General features: G+C 36.5%; 1 protein-coding gene across 2 annotated transcripts in view; it reads right to left on the bottom strand.

Annotated features, from left to right (window-relative positions):
- dclk1b (doublecortin-like kinase 1b) overlaps window positions 1-16364 on the bottom strand; it is a 56441-nt gene extending 40077 nt beyond the window's left edge. For both annotated transcript variants that reach the window (XM_046863573.1, XM_046863574.1), the window contains exons 1-3: window positions 16198-16364; window positions 14331-14692; window positions 10258-10604 (exon numbers count right to left, since the gene is read on the bottom strand). In XM_046863573.1, coding sequence (XP_046719529.1) covers window positions 10258-10604; window positions 14331-14676 — 693 coding nt within the window. In that variant the 5' untranslated portion in view covers window positions 14677-14692; window positions 16198-16364. The remainder of the gene's footprint in view (window positions 1-10257; window positions 10605-14330; window positions 14693-16197) is intronic.
- Window positions 16365-22683: the final 6319 nt, after the last annotated feature.

Below are 22683 nucleotides of genomic sequence, written 5' to 3'. Positions count from 1 at the left end.
CTCTGCTTAAGCCTAGTAAATCTTATAATAGAGTTAACCATGGCCTTTAGCAAGGCTAGAAATACAAATTAGCATAGCTAGTGCTGCACACACACCCTCAGACCTATATACAACTGATTTTGAGGAAGAGCAGATGAGGTACCACAACTAAAGGCTATGGCTCAATCATCTCTCTCTCACACACACACATCTCATAACATCTTGTACCAATCTGCATAAAGGTCTGCAGAGATTTTTCTGTCAGTAACATGAATTGAATCTGAAAAGATGGTGCCTCCTTATGAAAGAGACATGAGTCATGCAAACCTACAGGAAGGGTTTTTTGAAGTAGTCAAAATGTAATATTTACATCTATAGAGTTTTTTAAGCTTTTAAAGCTAAAGGAAATGGAAACATGACTTAACATGGAACTATGAACTACTATAAAAAGCAAAAGCAGTAACATCATGAACAGCAATTCATGTTCAAACAGCTTAAAGTTCATGAGGTTACTGTGGAGGATTCATTTTAAGAACCATGAAGATGGATTTTAATTGGTATTAACAGTTTGCTACAGTGGCCATGAACATTTTTGCATTCATGTGTCCATAATGAAACAGTTGAAAACCTCAACAAAGATGGCATTAAGATGAGGATGAGTTCCCTTCTGAGTCTAGTTCCTCTCAAGTTTTCTTCCTCATCACCATTCTCAGGGTGTTTTTCTTTGCCACCGCTGCCACTGACTCGTTAATTAGGGATAATCTTTTAGTTACAAATTGCAAATAAACTGAATCGAATAGTGTTAGCAACATGATTGTGTGCTAACAATCTTCCGATTTGGAAAACTCAGCAAATGAAGATGAAACCGAAGATGAAGGTGCCAATTTTACCAAAAGCACCTTTACTAAGAATGTTTGAATTATTGTAAGCTAACTAACCAACTAGCCAACATGCTACAAAGAGGGTGTGGGATCTACTATTACATGGTAGTGGGAAATTGGTAGCTCAGTGGTTAAGCTGTTGAACTTCTGATCAGAAGGTCATGGGTCCCAAGCTGCCACTGCTAGGCCCTTGAGGAACGCCCTTACCCTTCAATTGCTCAGCTGAAGCGTGTTTAAGATATACTGGATCTTGGAATAACTGCATCTCAACTGTTTTATTGACTGGTAAGCTCTAACCACGTAGAAGTTAAAAACTGATTTAGACATGGATACTGGCTCTGTATTAAATTACCAGCGCAATCTGGATGCAGCAGCTGCAGAATCTGTCCCTGGTTAAAAGTAAATGGATAGAAACATTCATGAAAATGTCCAGAATCGTACACAAACCTACTGTGTACAAGAGCCAGAGCCAGGAGCTTGGCCTCACAAACATTTGGTCCGTTCACGGGCCACTGAGTCATTACACAGATTCGACAGCATCCACTTACTCTTCTGTAACTCTTGCAGAAAGCATTAAGTGCCCCAGGCAAAGCTTTCATTGAGCCAAGCTCATTCGCAAGCTCTAAAACACATACACACACACACACACATACACACACACACACACACACACACACACACACACACACACACACACACACACTCTTACTACTGTATATACTTAGGCTGCTGGTTTAATCCAAGCCCTGTGTTAGTCAGTGCAGCTTTGAGTAATCTCTGGAAAATTGTATAAGTTATTCACATTCTGTTTTTACACACACTACATACAATTTGCATTGATGGCATTTGGCAGAAGCCCTTATCCAGAGTGACTTAAAACTGAGCAGTTGAGGGTTAAGGGCCTTGTTTAATAGGTGCTTAATGGTGCTGGGATTTGAAATTATGACCTTCTGATCCAGAGACCAATGCCTTAACCACTAAGCTACCATCCCCCTCTTCTGACTGAAGGTGTAACAGTTACAACATTCTTTCACACAGTATATAAGCACAAGGCTGCACACACAATCAAAGGAAGCACCAACCTTCATAAGTCAGTTTGCTAAAAGACATTGTCCTGTGTACATCGGGAGCTGTGCAACTTGTGCTATTCTGACCACGTGTGTTACGACATCTGCTATTCTGACCGTTTGTGCACTCTTTTACCGAGCTCTCCTCACATCTGAGATTCTAGCCAGAAACAACATGATTTAACTTCCGCACCCACCCTACTCGCCAGATTTGACTCCTGCAGACTTCGCCCTTTTCCCAAAGATGAAGATCCAGCTCAAATGTCACCATTTTGACACCATTGAGGAGATCCAGCACAAATCGCAGCAGGTGCTTGACAAGCTACAAAAAGACAACTTTCAGGACACATTCCAGAAGTGTCAGGAACGCTGGGAGCGATGTATTGCTGTGCAAGGGGACTATTTTGAAACTGTGTAAATGTAGATAAATAAAATACTTTATTGGAAACAGACCTAGTCTCAAAACTTTGATACCACCTCGTATTCATAGTTTGTCACTTGCAAAATAGGAGATAAAAACCACATAGCCAAAAAGTCAAACATCTCTTTTAGATTCTTGCAAAGTTATGTAGAAAATATACTTAAGTACTGTGAACTTATCCATCACAAGCTCTTAACCATTAAGATCAGAATGCACAGTCATCATGTTCATCATGTCATCAGACTAATGCCTAGAAACAGCTATTTATCATTAATGGACTTCTTACATCATTTGGGGCTTCATCAATGTCTAAAGAAACAACAGAGTTGAATGACAGTTACACAATGATGAGCTTGCAAAAACAATGAGAGAGGGAAAAAAATGTCAAGAAAAGGGAACAATAAAAAAAAGGAAATTAGTTGACAAGTTGTTTTTGATAATTCTTGAAGATTTGCATCTTTGCCACAGTTTTGCTGTTGCACTCCTGGAGATATTCTGTCATAGTTCAAGAGATTAAATTATCTGCAATGACCTGGTCTTATTAAGTTTCATATACATTTCTTTATCTTAATAGGTTTTTGTGGATATAAATAAAATGGACATTTTCCGCCTTGAATCGGTTTCTTCTTTGACTGCTCATTTTCAGAAAGTACAGATGATGCAGTGATCCTAATATATGAATGAATACTAAATTGTTTGAATAACCAGAGGCACATGGGAAAAAATAATGTGAATAATAATATTTAGACAGCCATCGCCTTTTTCAGGTTTTCAAGGTGACCTGCCATTGAAGTGGATTGGTAATCCAATGGACAGGTAATTGGATTGGATTGTTTTCCAGCTTCCACTAACACTTTCACTCCCACTATTGTGTGCATTTGCATTACAAGACATGTAGTGTGATAATTTTTAAAAATTAACCTTGTTAATGTTATAAACTGTACAGATTATTAAGCAGTATCTGTTGCATATTATTAATTCAATTCGCATTTGTATTAGATAAATACCATGACTTACGATGGTTTGACTTACGATTTTTGATTTTACGATGAGTAATTTGTGCAACAGGCACAGTAAGTTTTTGCTGGTAGTGAAAAAAAGGAGAAGAAAAGCCATAAGTTAAGAGCAGAAAATTAAAATTATAAACAGGTTGTCACTGTCACAGTCATAGCACTATCTTCAATTTCCGATATTTTTTTCTTATGATGGGTTTGTCTTCATCGTAAGTAGAGGACTACCTGTAATTTACATTTTTATAACAATACTACTACTACTACTACTACTACTACTACTAATAATAATAATAATACTTTTATAATAATAATAATAATTGTTTCTCACAATGAGCTACAATATTAATTAATTAATTACCTATTTAATGTAATCCTTTTCCCCCTACATTTTCAATCCTAACCTAATACTATGATTTATTAATAATTACTTACATTCCTGGTTTAAATCCTGCATATCATTTGACCATATTTTTACTTAATTAATAAAAAATATTTTTGTGAGGTTGTAAAACGCACTAAATGTCTGGTTGCTAGAAATGTTCTTGTTTCTCATTTGTTTTACCTTAAAGGTCTACTGTATGTAAACTCCTTCTGAAGACACTGGTGAATAGATGTCAGCTTTATAATCCAGGTTTAAGAATTCCTCATGTAAGACTTTCATTGTGATGATTTTAACTCTAACCAACATCAGTGAAAACATCCTGAGACTGCAAATGTTGGCTTTGGTGTCACAAAATGGCTATACAAATGCAATGATGTAAAGGTGTCCTGCTCCAATGTTATTTAATATATATATATATATATATATATATATATATATATATATATATATATACACACACATTAAGACTATGGCATCCACTCATTTACATGAATTAAAATATTTTGAATTGAAAAAAAAGTAAAATAATGCTCTAAACATGCGCTAATCATACACAACGTGAACCAGATACATTTTTTTACACCTTTGAGAGGCAGTCATGTGATACGATCATTCACTACACCCCCTCTGCAGTACCTCCTGTTTCCTAGCAACCAACTCCTGTAACCTCATTGTCATAGAAACTGAGAGATAGGTTTAAAAAAAAAAAAAAAGAACCATATAGAAGCTATTCATACAGTATGCCAATGAAGGTTAAAAAGGGGCGTGTTTTACATGTTAAGATCATTTTTTCTTATCATTTCTAGGTTGCCTGACTACAATTCTGTCTCTGAATCACCAGTATGTCCTGAATGATAATAATTGTAATCCTAGCTAGCAGAGGACATTAACAGAACAGTCATAAACAAATGGCTGGAAGAGTCAGGTGTCCTAATATTTTTGTCTATATAGTGTATTTTGGGTGGTGAAAGAGCATGTCATATTTCATATATATATATATATATATATATATATATATATATATATATATATATATATATATATATATATATATGCTGAATGAAGAGAAGATGACCAGAAATTGGGCATGACGACTTGAAGGAGCTTTTAATTTTGAGGTTTATACTGCAGATGGCTCAATGCAAAGCTTCTCTTTTCAAATAGGATACCTGGATATATATCTTAGGGCTGTCAATTCATTAAAATATTTAATCACAATTAATTGCTTGATTTGTTGCTCATTTTTATCTGTTCTAAATGTACCTTAAATAAATACTTTTCAAGTTTTTAATATTCTAATCATGTGCATGGACAAATATAAACGCTTTATTCAAATGTATATTTATTATTAATAAAACCAAACTAAACATAAAGCATGAAAACAAAATATACCTAAGTAATTATTGTGTTTTAAATTACATAAATCATCAGGACACTAAACGAAAGGTTTGCTATGTTTCCACACGGACTATTTTAATTGCCGGATGTGCCGATCATGGCGGATTTTGGAGCTTAAATTGAGACTTTCCGCATCAATAAAACAAATATTTAGTGATTACAAAAAGTAAAGAGAGGACGTTGTGAATACATGTGTTGCATTGAAGGTTTTAATTTCACCTCTTTTATATTTATTTATTAATTTATTAATTTATATTTTTAATTAAAAAGGTGAAACAGAAAAGTGTGCTGCATTAATTGCACGATAATAAAATTTGTGTCGTTAAAATAAATTTGTGTTACACGTGTATGCATGTATATACTGTATATAAAGATTTATAGATTCTGCAATTTCAATTCAAATCAATGAAATATTAATTGGTGGTGCTGGAGATTGAATTTTAGCCCTAACATTCAGACATATCAGTAATCAAGAGACTCTAACCAAAAGCCACTACTACATTTACATTTACAGTGAGGAAAATAAGTATTTGAACACCCTGCTATTTTGAAAGTTCTCCCACATAGAAATCATGGAGGGGTCTGAAATTGTCATCGTAGGTGCATGTCCACTGTGAGAAACATAATCTGAAAAAAAATCCAGAAATCACAATATATGATTTTTAAACTATTTATTTGTATGATACAGCTGCAAATAAGTATTTGAACACCTGTCTATCAGCTAGAATTCTGACCCTGCACTGTATTAAGGAGAGGATGATCAGGGCCATGTATTGCCAGATTTTGGGGAACAACCTCCTTCCCTCAGTTAGAGCATTGAAGATGGGTCGAGGCTGGGTCTTCCAACATGACAATGACCCGAAGCACACAGCCAGGATAACCAAGGAGTGGCTCTGTAAGAAGCATATCAAGGTTCTGGCGTGGCCTAGCCAGTCTCCAGACCTAAACTAAAAATTAAACTAAAATAGAGAATCTTTGGAGGGAGCTCAAACTCTGTGTTTCTCAGTGACAGGCCAGAAACCTGACTGATCTAGAGAAGATCTGTGTGGAGGAGTGGGCCAAAATCCCTCCTGCAGTGTGTGCAAACCTGGTAAAAAACTACAGGAAACGTTTGACCTCTGTAATTGCAAACAAAGGCTACTGTACCAAATATTAACATTGACTTTCTCAGGTGTTCAAATACTTATTTGCAGCTGTATCATACAAATAAATAGTTAAAAAACATTACATTATGATTTCTGGATTTTTATTTTTAGATTATGTCTCTCACAGTGGACATGCACCTATAATGACAATTTCAGACCCCTCCATGATTTCTAAGTGGGAGAACTTGCAAAATAGCAGGGTGTTTAAATACTTATTTTCCCTCACTGTACATTTGCGGCATTTAGCAGACGCCCTTATCCAGAGCGACGTACAAAAGCGCTAAAACCCTGACTATCAGTTTATAGGCAATATATGTAATAACAGGAGCTGATTAATTTAATGGAAATCACTATAAAACCTGCAAACATATAACGTGTCATTCTTTTGTTCAATTGCTGTGGAGGACTAAAACACTGTTTCTGGGGAAAAAAATTCAGTGCCCTAGTAAGCATTATTTGTCAAATCCTACAGACTCACCACTCTCTCATTCTTTCTTCATTTCTCAAGTACTTCATCAAAACCTGTCCAGTAATTCTCAAATCACAAAGCCTGAAATATAGAAAAGCAAATAAACAAATATGAGGAAGTAAAAGCTGTGTGGAGGGTGTTGATTTGAGGATCTGAGAGGATCTGTATGATGAGCTGCAGAGCCTGTGGTGATAGAAGATACTGCTCCTGTGGAGAAAAGGTCAGTCTGCCTGTCAGAGTTTTCAATATGCCTGCCGTCTTCTGGCTGACCTCTTTGCCTCTCTTCATCTTTTCTCTATTGCTCAACACTTGTTTGAAAAACAGTCACTCTAAATGCACAAATGATTCTTTTCTGTTGAATCTTCTGCCCAAACATATTGCACACAAAGAAATAAACCTCTACTGCTAAATAGGGCTGTGTAGAAGATCTCCCACGTGGGCCGAAAAAGCAGGACACTTTGAGGAGAACAGGAGGAAGTGAGGACACCAGCCGAGTCCTGTACAGCCGTGTTTGAGGGGAACATCGTGACCCGTTTGGACTGCTGATGACGCACAAGCAGATTCACCTCTGAGAAACCAGGTCACGAATTTAAATGCACTGCAGGAGGATGAAGGTGAGAGGACGTCCTGTCGAGTTCTTTTAAACAAGACTAGACTGCTGAAATGGACAATATGTTTTTACTCTTTTTGCTACATGCATGTATGTAATAAAGTAACAAAATGTGTAAATCACAAGAGTGTACAGAGTAGTAGTTGCCGAATTTATAATTACGGTTTTTATAAACACTAAATAGAGCAAAATCATTGGATTATTTTTTTTTTTTTATAAAACAAGCCTACTAACATATATACTAGAAAAAAATACCCAATGATGGGGTTTTCTATTTAGTATTTTTTTATTAATACTATTGTTATATGCATAGTCCTTCAAGCATACAAATGACTTTGTACCCTTTATTTCATAGACAGTTTCACCTTTTCTGCCTAGGAACTGCTGCTATAATCCTGTACTCCAGTGGTTGGCCATTAGGGCCAGCAAGGCCTTTTTTGAAGGCCTAAACTCTATCAGACTTACATTTTAATATACTATTGTCCATGAATATGCAATAAATTATTTCCAGTATAATCTTCATTTCATAGTGTTTTTCTCAGGGGTACTGTGTTTAGGAGCACAAATTTGGTTAGAGTTCTTTCCTATCAGATTTCAGCCGCCACATCACGTGTTCCTAGAGTCAAAGGTATCTATCTTGTCTCGTACCATCACTGTGATCACTGCAGGCATCCTATTGCTTACAATCCATGTAGCTTGAAGCTGTTGCTTTACCCATCAGACTGCAACTTATTGACTAAACTTTCTTTCACTTCTCCCATTAGGGTCGCCACAGCAGACCATCCGCATGTTTGATTTGGCACATGTTTCTACGCTGGATGCCCTTCCTAAGGCAACCCTCACCATTTATCCAGGCTTGGGACCGGCACTAAGGCTTGTGCAACCTTAATGGCAGGGGTTGGTTCCTTGACCAGGGATCGAACCCGGGCTGCAGCGGTGAGAGCGCCGCATCTTAACCACTAGACCACCAGGGAACCTTAAACTTTCTTTCGGCTTCTCCCATTAGTGGTCACCACAGCGGATCATCCGCATGTTTGATTTGGCACGTTTTTTACGCTGGATGCCCTTCCTAGCACAACCCTCCCCATTTATCCGGGCTTGGGACCAGCACTAAGAGTGGCTGGGGTTGGTTCCCTGACCAGGGATCAAACCAGGGCCGCAGCGGTGAGAGCGCCGCATCCTAACCACTAGACCACCAGGGACCTATTGCAACTTATTGACTCCGAGGCGTAAAAGGCGTATGATAACATCGGCATTTTCATGTACTTTGATTGCATGGTCAGAGAGCATGCTAGTCAGAGCTCGCAACCCGAATCTGTAGTAAACTGCACAAGCTCAAATTTTCTCGTGTCGATTAACTAGCTGTTTTTTTATTCCACAATGACTGACAGAGGAGAAGGAATTGATTTGGTCACAGAATCACAGAAACTTTTTAAGAAAAGCTGGACATCCTAGTTCAACCAAAATAGTTTAAAACAGTTATTGAGCGTTTTCATGAACGATTTATACTTTAAAGTTTTCTTTCCTTTAAAATTTGCGCAAAGCCGCACAATTTGCCGTAACTCACAGATAAAATGCACAGAAATGCACAACGCTGAGTCATTTTATAAGGTTAATATCAATGCTTCTGCTAGAGATGATGTATGCAGGTGGTGCAGCTGTGGTTGCAGTGAAAGAAGAACTTGTTGGATTGTGTTCATTGTATTTGTTGCCTTAGTAATAGCATTCATTCATTCTTACTGTATGAGATTCCTGTCTGTGATGCAGCACTCTGTTCTATTACGTTTCTCTATAATATTGTTGTTTTCTATAGTTGTGGAATCATAATGATGGTATTCAGAGATAGGAAGTAATAAAGTACAAAATACTTTGTTACTGTATTTAAGTTGATTTTTCTGGTATCAGTATTTTACTACACTATTTATTTACTGACAACATTTTTACTGTCACTCATTACATTTTTGACATAAATATCTGTATGTTTTACTTCTTACACTTTCAAACCAGGTTCATTACCTTAATTTGAATCTATTTGGTGGAATCAATATTTTTCCTTTTCATTGTGCACCATTTTCAGCCCATCGAACCCATTTCTTTACATTGTGCATCTTTTTTAGTTTTTAATCTACCACTGGTTTATAATTTGCCTCTCTCACACCACAGACGTAGGTTAGCTTACGACGCTAACAATAGCCCAGGAAGATGGCAACAAAATGTATGGTGTTAACGTGGATTAAACAGAGGCAGTCAGTGGTGCACACATGACTGAGAACAGAGACATTCCTGATCAGTATCATTATCTTTTATCTGCTTGTGCTCTATATGGTGGAGCCCAAACTTCATTACACTTTTTCACTTAAGTTAAAGTAGTCAGTACTTGAACTTTCACCAGTCTTTTAAAAGATGAGTATCTATACATCTGCTTGAGTGAAGGATGTGTGTACTCTTGCCATCTCTGATGGTATTAAGATGTGGATTAGTTGAGACATGATGCCACTGAAAGCCCAGATTTGAAATGCACAGTCTGCCAGCTCTGTACTAATGCCACAACTTTTAAAAAAATTTACAATTCAACAATTTTAAATGGATTTTTAATAATAATAATAATAATAATAATAATAATAATAATAATAATAACCAGGAATAGAAAATTGTCGACTGAAGACCAAAATAGACGATAAAGAGAAATTCAATAACGAAATGATCTGGAAATGTATTGAATAGCAAGCTAGTCTGTCGATGAGATATGCAATCTCTTAGACTTAAAATAAAATAAACTGAAGTGAATAAAATACTACTGGACTGCAGAAGTGGGTCATCATTTAAAATATGATATACAGTATAAACAAACCGAATGCAGCAGATGTAATTTAACGCCACAAGATTACCTACCATTTTGCCATCAACTGTATAAAGCCTCTTGACGGCTCCTGTGTCAAGCTTGATGGCGTCCGTAACGTCGCTGAGAACCTGCTCGAAGGTGTGTACAGTCTTCTTGTTAAGGAGAATGCGAACAGCTTTGCGAGGCTTCACACCACTTCTGATGATGGTCACCAGCTTGGGCCGGATAAAGTCTTTGCTCTCCTTGGCATCCAACGAGCTGGATTTTGCACTGGCCAGCGAGGTGGGCATCCGAGAAGATGCGCCCGTCTTAACATTGACTGACCAGTTAGGATTGACATTCTTGGTGTAGTCCAGCTTCTTAAAAGGTTCTATTGATACACATACGTAGCTTTCACCTGTAAAACACAGGTAGCAACATGAAAAGGTTTATTTATGAATTTAAAATGAATATTTCTAATCTAAATATTTATGTGAAGCTGCTTTGTGGCAATGGATATTGTTAAAAGCGCTATACAAATTAAATTATATTGAAAATAAAATGCATGCAATCTGCTCAAAATAATGATTTATGACCAAAAAAACTGTGAAATTTATTTGTGGATTAATGCTTGAGTTTTTATTAATATTAAAAATGTCAAGTTTTGAACTAAAAATGATCTAAGTTTACAGAAACAAATGAACTGCTACTTTTAGTCTACACTCTTGGGTAGGGTTTTTTTTTTAAATAGAAATTGTCAAAGATCTCTTTATCCCCCCCAAACCATACCAAATGTATCTTCTCCATTTCATACTTCAACTCAATGCAATTCCCACTGTCACCATACAACAAATGTCCAAAGGCACATATCCAAGCTCTGTAGGCTTTCCCAAAGACTGCAACTAACTTTTGAACTGGTCTTGGATGAACTGAAACGCAAGCTCAGAAAGAAATCTGCAAGTAGCAAAGTACACCTTTAGCAAGTTTCACAAGAGGCATGGCATTTCAGCTGAGTGTTTAGAGAAACAAACTGCCGAAGACTGTAAAGCTGTTATTCATGATAAGAAAATATTTTCTAACTAAAATTTGGTTGAACATTTCTTCAATTATATAAGTGTTTGCTCAAAGTAAATTTACATTTTGTTAAATCACCTGTTTTTTTTTGCATGGAAACAAAGAACATGCCTGTGTCTCTCAATATGTTCTTTAAAACAGACACTGAAGAATGTTCTAGAATGCTAGAATAAACAGGCGTGTGGGATACGGATCAATTAATTCTAAATGAATGAAAAAACAGAGGTAATACACTTTTAGACACATTTGAATATATTTTTTTTCAATGGTTCATGGTTCTTGGTTGATGCTCTCATCAGATTTATCCACAGTGATTAGCTCTATTTGGATTTAATGGAGGGCATTGGGAAAAGAATGCTGGAAGCTTCACCAAACATTTGGGATGTGCTCTTAAAGGAAAATAATTAACAGCAAGTGGATGTTATGTGGAAGACCATGATATTTTAATGTAATATAAGAATGCATTGTATTTGTATTTATTTATAGTTGCATTCACTGATATGGAACCTTCAGTGAAGTTAACACAAACAAAGAAAAAACTAAACTTCAAGAAATCACACTGTTATGTGTCCTGAAGATGTTCCAGTGGCTGCACATGTTTCAGCTTTATCTCTGGCAAAATCCTGGCACTGGAGACTCCTTCCATACAATGATTCTTTTTATAGACCATCTGAACATATCAAATTAACAATAACTTAAGGGCTTAAGGGCCTTACTAAGGGTCCCAGAAGTAGCAGCTTGGTATGAGTGGGATTTGAACATACCACCTTCGGATCCAAAGTCCAATTCCTTAACCACTAAGCTACCAACTCCTTATGCAGAAACACCAGACATTAATAAATGTTTTCAATTATGTGTGAAAATCTGCCCTTCATGTTTAAGTATATGTGACCAATATAATTAATATGAGCTGGAACTACTTTCAAGAGTAACTGGTATAGAAAATTAATTTGCAGCGAGAATTTAGAACTCAGTGCAATGGTACTAGAGAGACTGAGCATAAAGTAAGCGACAATCTGTGGTGTTTTGTTCCAGTTCATAATATAAGTAATAACCTACATGCCTCTAAATCATTCAGTCAAGGATAATTGTTCTGGTGAGACAAGACATGCCGGCATGTCTCTCGTTTTCACATTCACCTTGGCTATAAAAGTGCTGTGGGTCTGGACATGAATGGATGCCTGGCCTAAATATTTCACTGCAAAATCCTCCAGTGAAATGCAAAGCAGCTCATTCCTTATTCAGTATTTGCACTTTGGGACAGGCATTCGGATTTAGCACACGGATTTCAGCTGTGCATATAGAAGTAGCTCTGGAAGGCTGTAAAATACCATCAAATATTGATGGCACATTATAAGTGGATCCGGTTAGTGGCATATAGCATCCATTTAGACTAACACTAAGTGCATTTGCTCACAACAAAGCATGATTAGTTTAATCACGAGAGCAATATACATTATTGCAATGTACAATATAGATCTGTATATACGTAAAGGAAATACCTGGCCGGAAACTCCACCCTGAATGTATTTGATTTCTATTGATAGAAATATATTACATAATTAATAGGTGTTCACAAAATTTCAAGCAAATAAGATTCCATTGTTTTTTTCATATGTTGGACTTAAAGACCCATAATGCAATGCAAATATAGACCCTGATGTTTTTCTACATTCACACATTTCTACAACACACAGCTGCATGTTGTTACCACTCGCCATACTATAAAGTCTCTAGTAGGCGTTACCACTAGTGGCAACTTTTAACCGCAGGTGGAGCAACTAGCATTACAGATTAGACAATATATCAGGGGACCAGATATTTGCATAAACATTTCCCAGTTGGACATGCCGACAGTGATCTGGACATATCCAGAGGGAGTCACCATTGGTCACTGTCACTTACATGTCAAGTTGACAGAATTAATTGACTGGCTTTTATTTGCTTATCACTGATGTGTAAACATGAAACTGGGTAGAAACTCAGTCCACAGTGTGAAATTGCTTAAACTTGTACACATAAGGACCTGAAGAGACAAAAATACTAAAGCACACTGCTGCACCTTTTAGAATACATTTTCCAGAACTTTTTAGTATGCAGTGCAGCTATACAACTCTGATTTGATTTTTGTAATCGCTGCAAGACATCTGTTGCTGGACTATAAAGTGGCCAGTACTATGCTGGTTACTTCTGGGAGTAACTAGCATGGTGGAGTAACTAGCATGGTGGAGTAACTAGCATGGTGGAGTCACTAGGATGGTGGAGTAACTAGCATGATGGAGTCATTAGCATGGTTGAGTAACTAGCATGATGGATTAACTAGCATGGTGGAGTAACTAGCATGGTGGAGTAACTATCATTTTAGTAAAATAAAATAAGGAACACCCCTTCAACATATATATATATATATATATATATATATATATATATATATATATATATATATATATTCTAATAATTTATATATGTATATATAACGACATATGGGAGTCACATGATAAAAGAACGAACGATTTGGGATTTGGGCTAGAGGACTTATAATGAACTGCTCAATTCTGTTTACTGTGTAATGCACTGCATAACGTTTATGGAAGTTACATGATAAAAGAACAGATGATTTGGACTAATGAGAAACAGAACTCAATTCTGTTTCCTGTACATAACCTCCGGAGATTTTGCAATGCTTATTTTTTAATTGCTCATGCACGTTCAGAAGAAAATGAACGAATCACTCTTTGAGTCACATTAAAGACTCGTTCTCGTTTACTTGTTCAAGAATGACCCATGACTAGAAAGCACAACCTTTCATTCAAAATGAATGGATTCTGTTGGGTAAACTTATCTTCAAGGTAAAAAAAATATGTTCGGTTTGTTCTGTGAGATGATGAGGCTGAGAATAAGGATGCAATTTCGAGCTATGAAGCAGTGTACTCTTGAGGAGCTGGAAAGACCAAAGTACTAAAGCCCACTGCATTGTTCTGGCTACATAAAGATAAAGCACAGACAGGTCAAGTTTAAACTAACAAAGTCAAATTTAGAATTTCAAGAACTTTTTCCCCAACATGCTCACCTTCCTCCAGCTGCTCCATGCTGGTGATCTTGGCCGAGCCGTCAATGGTGTATAAGGATCGAACACCATGTGGAAGGTTGAGGCTGTTGCACAGGGAGCGTGTGAGGTCAGCCAGCAGGGCATCAAACGACCTGAAGCGATCCCGGGATATGGCGTAAACGATGCCTTTGAAGTGATGGTCACCGTTGCGATAGAAACGCACTTTCTTGGCTTTCTTCTCTGAGCTGAGAGCTTGAAGCGTGCGAGCGCGGCCCAGGCTGCAGTGGGCACTGTGAGCTGGGCTCGGGGGCAGCCCTCGCCTCGACCTCTGACCTCTGTCACGCCCGTCAAAGTGCTCAAGCTCCATGTTCGGAGCCACGGTTCTGCAGATTGTATCCATGAGCAGCATTAGTGATTATCATGTCATAATATTATTATTATATTATGACAGCTGTCCTTGCTAACATGTGTACAGCTAAATATTAATATGAGAGACATGTACGGTTTAAGTCATATGTGATGGAATGAAAGTATACTCTATTTTCTTTTAACCGCACAATTCAAGTAAACAGACATGACACTGGATGTGTCGTTGTTGTCAATGTGACGAAAGATCAATGCAAAAATGAACGAAAGAAAATCTAACATGCAAACGTTAACCAGTAAACAAATTAAAATATGTGTAAAGAAGTTATATCAATATAATATAAATAAAAAATAAAATGTAAAAAGTAATTGTAAAAAATCATGAAAAGAAATTGTGGAAACTTAAAGTGCACAAGTATTAAATATCTTCATAATGTTATCAAATTTATTGACTGGCAAAAAGTTATAGTAAAAATTCAATAAAAAAAAATACATGTGGAAATAAATAATTGATATAAACATTACACCAATGAATAAATAAATCAAATAAACAAATAAATAAATAATCACAGGTTAATAACAAAACACATGCATTACGGTCAAACAAGAACATGAAAAAGTTGAAAAACTGTGGAAAAACCTAACACTTAGAAAAAAACAAATCATACAAAATACACCTGGAAAAAATTCAACCTGGTGAAAAAAGCAAAAGAAGCAAAAAAAAAAAAAACACACTACATGAAGAAAATCTAAATGTAAAAATACTATATCATGTAATAACTATATCTGTTGTGAAATGTAAAGAACACACACACACACACACACACACACACACACACACACACACACACACACAAATAAAATATATAAAATAATAAAGTATTCATATATAATATATGAATTAAACAGAAAGGATGTGTGTATATATATATATAAAAAAAAATATATATATATATATATATATATATATATATATATATATATATATATATATATATATATATATATATAATACATTTTATTTTTGTGTGTGGGTGTGTGTGTGTCTTACATTTCACACCAGATATAGTTGGATGCTCTCATTATTAGAATCTGAAGATGTGGAACGCTTACACGCTATTCTTTTCTGTTCCTTTTATTAATAACCACAGGTCCCTGAGCTGTGATGGTTGGTGTTAATTCTTACTGCTGAATGAACTCCAGAATGAATTTTAAATCATTCCTGAAATCATCAGCACAGATGCTAGAGATCCTGCACATCCTTTCAATGCATGAAGCTTCAGACTCAGACACACACACACACACACACACACACACACACACACACAAACACACACACACACACACACACACACACAGAGACACAGACACATACAGCACCCTGCAGTTATCAGATTAAACCCAATTCAAAAAAGATATACAGTATGTACATTAAAACACAGCTCTGGTGATAATGATGATGATTGAACAGCATGTCTAACAGCACTGAGCTTCTAACAATGAAATGCCATTCTCTACTTACCTTGCACCTATTTGTGCGTGTGTGTATCCTGTCTGTATGTAGATCTCTTTGTGCCCCAAGCTTCAGCTCTTTTCACACACACAGACGAGGAGGAGAAAAAAGAGAGAGGAGGATGGGGGAAGAAAGAGACAGCGAGAGAGATGAGGATGGCGAGAGAGAGAGGAGGATGGCGAGAAAGAGGAGAAAGGGTGGGAGAGAGAAGAAAGAAGAGGAGGGGACATGAGAGAGGAGGATGGGGAGAGAGAAAGAGAGAGAGAGAAAAAGAGAGAGAGAGCGAGAGAGAAGAGGTGGAGTGGAGATATGAAAGACGTGATGGAGGAGGAAGGGCTGCAGAGGGTGTGTCTCATTCTGTTTTGGCTGTGATTTAAGCAATTTATCAAACTCTGGGTCTATCCCTATCCCAGGGGAAATCTGGGCATTATACAGGAATATAGGCGGAAGGTGGGATGCCAGACTTTTCTTTCTCTCACTTACGCACACACACACACACACACACACGCACACACACACACACACACACACACACACACACACACACACACACACACATACACCTACACACACACTCATACACTGTATTAATACACACATTTACATCTAGGGGCAAAATATCTTAACCAATAAAATACCGCTGCGATAATTTTAGGACATGGAAGGGAACCAGAGAACCCTGAAGACCTACAATATGGAGAGCATGTGAATTTCCACACACAGTAATTCATGCTCAGGATTAAAGTCAGGAAACCTGGAGTGGTGAAGCAGCTTAAACATCTATGGAGTATACAATATATGTAACTTTGCGCTCAGCACTGAATATGATCAGTGAATGTGATATAGATTTTGAGGTATATACAGAATATAAGAACAGGGATGAGCAGTGTTTCTAAAACATGTATTTAAAATACATATTCCAAATATAAACTAGGATTTTGTATTTGATAGAGTTGATGAAAATGGCTTTATTTTCGAGACAGTGGCATTGAGTAAAAGACAGGAGGTGGAGCTGAAGATGTTGAGGTTTTCGTTGGAAGTGATGTGGATGAACAGGATTAGAAACAAGTTTATTAGTGGGACAGCGCATGTAGGACGTTTTGGAGACAAGGTGAGAGAGGCGAGATTGAGATGGTTTGGACATGTGCAGAGGAGGGACATGGGGTATATCGGTAGGAGAGCTGAGGATGGAGCCGCCAGGAAGAAGGAAAACAGGAAGACCAAGGAGGAGGTTTATGGATGTGGTGAGGGAAGACATGCAGGTAGATGGTGTGAAAGAGGCAGATGTAGAGGACAGTGGGGTATGGAGACGGGTGATCCGCTGTGGAGACCCCTAATGGGAGAAGACGAAAAAAGAAGATGATGAAAATGGCTTTATATTTTTTTTATCAAAATACTTTTTGTTTTATATTTTTGTCGTTTTATAATACTGTAAAATACTTTGTAAGAAATCTACATGATGACATCATAAAAATGCAGCCGCTGATTGGTGCTTACTCAGTATTTTGTCCAGACTTGATGAGACCAGAACAGAAATCCATCTGGAAGAAGGTGAAGTAGCTGTTTAGTAGGATCATGATTTTGCACACCATCGCATAATCGACTGCCTGACACATAATATATTATTATATTAATGATTAACAATCAAATGATTATTTGATTAGAACTATTTGCTATAAACACAGGTGGCATTAGTCGTATTCTTATGAGTGACTTGTTTGTCATTGAGTCAGTGTTTCTGATGTAAAGCAGCTCTTTGTTACCAAACACCAAGTAACTAAATTAGGATACAATTATGAGACATTCGCAAACTGCTCAACATTAAACTGTAGGTTACTTCAAAACTAACCTTCAACTGGGAAATCACAGGGATTATGTATGTAAATATTTGTTCTGTTAAATGTTACATATGCCAGATTTATTGCGTGAATCAATTTGTTGCTATCAAACATCGTTTACTTAATCAGCAGAGTCTGTGTATAATGGTGAAGGAACAGATCTAATAGACCAATTGATAGAAGGTTTGCAAAGAAATTTCATGCTCCCTTGTAAAAGTTTTGTATTTTTAAAATATAAAAATGCAGTAGTTTATTTTGATACATGGTGTGGCTGCTGTATTTTGTAGTTACTTTGATACACTTAAGATATTTGCTATTTTATTTTAAAATACATGTTGATGCATGTTTGCCCAACCCGGTATAAGAATCTCTAAAGGCGTATTTATACCAGCATGAAATGGATCTTAAATTGTAAGAGTATATTTGTTCTCGTATACTGTATTAGTTCTCGTATATTAGTTCTCTTAGTTTCCCCATAGAGAAGAACAACTGTAATGTTACAGTATACAAGTTTGTGGACACCTAAGCATATGACTTCTTTGTTTAAGCATATCTTCATGGAGCTGGTTTTGTAAACAGGAGCACTGTCATGCTGAAACAGATTTGGGTCTTTTAGTTTTCATTGAAGGGAAAATTTAATATTAGTGCATTCAAAGAAACTCTATATGACTATTTGCTTTCAAATTTGTGGTAACAAAGAACCACAATACGGCTGTCAAACAAAAATGTTGGTCAGAAAAATGTGCATGAAAGAAACAAAGAACATGTAAAACTGTTATGTGCCAACATCTAAACTAAATGTATAAAGCTACTACAAGTTTCTCTTCAAGCCTTAAACATTCAAATAATCAAAGGGTAAAACTTTCATACCAACTTTCCCATACCATACCATACCACACCATACCACACCATACCATACCATACCATCTGCCCCATACTGTACAATACCATAACAACTATCTAATACTGTCCTATACTATACTCTGCTATACTGTACTATACCATACCATACCAACTGCCCCATACTGTACTGTACTATACTACCCCATACTGTACTGTACTATACTATCCCATACTGTACAATACCATAACAACTATCTAATACTGTCCTTTACTATACTCTGCTATACTGTACTATACCATACCAACTGCCCCATACTGTACTGTACTATACTACCCCATACTGTACAATATCATAACAACTATCTAATACTGTCCTATACTATACTCTGCTATACTGTACTATACCATACCATACCAACTGCCCCATACTGTACTGTACTATACTATCCCATACTGTACAATACCATAACAACTATCTAATACTGTCCTTTACTATACTCTGCTATACTGTACTATACCATACCAACTGCCCCATACTGTACTGTACTATACTACCCCATACTGTACAATATCATAACAACTATCTAATACTGTCCTATACTATACTCTGCTATACTGTACTATACCATACCATACCAACTGCCCCATACTGTACTGTACTATACTACCCCATACTGTACTGTACTATACTATCCCATACTGTACAATACCATAATAACTATCTAATACTGTCCTGTACTATACTCTGCTATACTATACTATACCATACCATACCAACTATCCTATAATGTACCATACTATACTATCCTATACTGTACCATACCAACCATGCCATACTGTACCATACTATACTGTCTCATACTGTACCATACCATACTATCCCATACCATTTATGCCATACTGTACCGTACTATACTTTCCCATACCAACTATACCATACAATATGAAATATGCCATACTTTACTATATTATACTGTACCATCCCATACGACCTATACAATACTGTACCATACCATCCTATCCCAACCATGCCATACTGTACCGTATTATACTGTCCCATACCATCACATACCAACTGTCCCATACTGTACTGTACTATACCATACTGTACCATACCATATCATACTATACTATAGCATACCATACCATAACAACTATTGTATAATGTACCGTACTATACTTGCATCCCGCAAAGCCAACAGCATTGTGTGTAGCCCCCACACACCCCTCACACACACTCTTCACTTTTCTTCCATTAGGAAAGAGGCTCTAAAGCATTCAGGCCTCACATCCAGACTATGCAACAGTTTTTGCCCTCAAGCCATCAGGTTCCTCAAGATACAGAACTGAACTGTACAAACACACACACACACACACACACACACACACACACACACACACACACACACACACAAATCTGTGTGTTACTGATCTAAACTCAACACACACTCATTTTTCATCCCAATCCATTCCGCCACCCATATATTTATTTAATCATATTTTACAGTTTACATGATGTATGTGTATAAACACAACATTATATTTATGTTTACAAATACACTCAGTTCTCTTTTGCACATTGCACTGTATAACGTATTAGGTTAATTGGCCTGCACTATTTGTGTTTTGTGTATCTGTCCTACACTGTCTTGTGTTGTCTGTCTTTTTTTTGCACTGTTTGCACTCAGTTTCACACAATGTACTTTATGTGGCGACTACACTTTACTTTAGTCCTTAGCTTTGTGTTCTGTTATGTAGCTCTATGATGTGTGATGTAGCTCTATGTTGTTTTATGTAGCACCAGGGTTCTGGAGAAACGTTGTCTTATTTCACTGTGTACTGTGTCAGATATATATGATTGAAATAACAATAAAAAGCTTCTTGACTCTTGACTATACTATCCCATACCATACCACACCATACCAACTATCCTATACTGTACCATACTATACCATCCCATTACAACTATGCCACTCTTACCATACTACCCCATACCATATTGTACCATTCCATACTATACCAACTATACCATACAATACCTTATTATATACCAACTATCCCATACCATAGCAACTATTCCAAACTGTACCATATCATACCATACCAACTATACCATTCCATACCATAGTAAATACACCAGACCATACAACACCATTCCATACCATTTATCCCATCTATCCCATACCATCCCATACCATCCCAATTATCCGATGCAAACGTTTTTGTTTCATCCTGGCACATTCTTCTGACCAATGACTTGTTGCTGAAGCTATTAAATGCCTAATATTCATTTTACTCAATATCCATTTGGGACTCATTTTTGGATATTTGCACAGTATACCCGAAAATATATTTACTTTACCTATTTATTTAATTTGTCTTATTTCCTAACAAATGATTTGTTGCTACAACCATTTAAAGCTCCATATGTTCTCATTTCATGTTTGGCCAGGAGTGTAAAATGTATTCTCACCCCCAATTTTACATTTACCTAAAATGTAACACATTTAAAGTTAGTCAGCAAAGTGCTCAGCAGTGGATTAATACAGATTTTAAATGTAATCATAATAGTTGCCGGTAGATGGCGCTACAAAAACTGGAACGATCCGAGATAGGCTACCGAAAGACAGACCAACTGCTCTGGTCTTACGTCTTATGTTTTCTGTCTTTCCTTTGTCCCTGAGTTACAAAAGGCTCGGTCATAGTGTGCATATATCAGAGAAAGAATAGTGTAATCTACATGCAACATCTAATATTTATTAAAGCGCAAATAAATCAGACCTAGAAGCCAACCAGGGACAAACAAAAAGCATAAACAATAATAATAATTATCAGAATAATCTTTAGTGCCAAGAATCAAGTACAGTGTTGCATGTGCAAAGAATTTGCCATGGTGTGCTGGTGCTATTAAAATAAATAAATAAATAAATGGATTATATATATATATATATATATATATATATATATATATATATATATATATATATATATATATATATATATATATAAAGTAATAAATAAAGACATTAATTGTAGTTTGTGCAGTAATGCAGTGCACATTATATTAGAAATAATAATAATAAACATGCGCAACAAGAAAGCTTGTTTGAGTAGCAGTTTATTGTGTTAGATAATCCAATATAACCATTATTTATCAGCAGTTAAACCTTATGCATACACAGTAGGAATGCACTTAGCAGGACACACACACACACACACACACACACACACACACACACACACACACACACACACACACACACACACGATGTTCCATTGCCATTAGCAGTTATGCAAAGTTATATATATAAAGTCACTGTAGCAAATTGAACAGTTTTGCATTCAAGGGTCCATCAGTGAACAGCTGAACAATGACAGAACTATAACGAATGGACATTATGTGTTGAGGATGAGGATGAGTTCCCTTCTACGTCTGGTTCCTCTCAAGGTTTCTGCCTCATACCATCTCAGGGACTTTTTCCTTGCCATAGTCGCAACTGGCTCCATGTTTGTGAGATACAATTATAGGGGCTGTTTTAAGACTACTAATTCTAAAATGTCATATATTCACATTATATGATTTGGGGGGAAAAAGGTCTATTGTTAAAAGTGCTTAACAAATGAAACTGCATCAAACTGAATTGAAAAAGAAAAAAGGATGGAGGTCATGGGCTTTAGATTAGGACTTTTGTCCTGTAACAGACACCCACATTATATATTTTGATCAATTACTCATTGTTTATGTGCACTAATTGTAAAATATTTATTTATTTATTTATTTTACAAATAGACCTTTACACTGAACAGTACGGCT

The sequence above is a fragment of the Silurus meridionalis genome, chromosome 12, assembly GCF_014805685.1.
Source record: "Silurus meridionalis isolate SWU-2019-XX chromosome 12, ASM1480568v1, whole genome shotgun sequence".
Taxonomy (NCBI): Eukaryota; Metazoa; Chordata; class Actinopteri; order Siluriformes; family Siluridae; genus Silurus; species Silurus meridionalis.
Note: the sequence above shows the minus strand (reverse complement) of the source record. Positions and strands in the feature narration are given on the sequence as shown.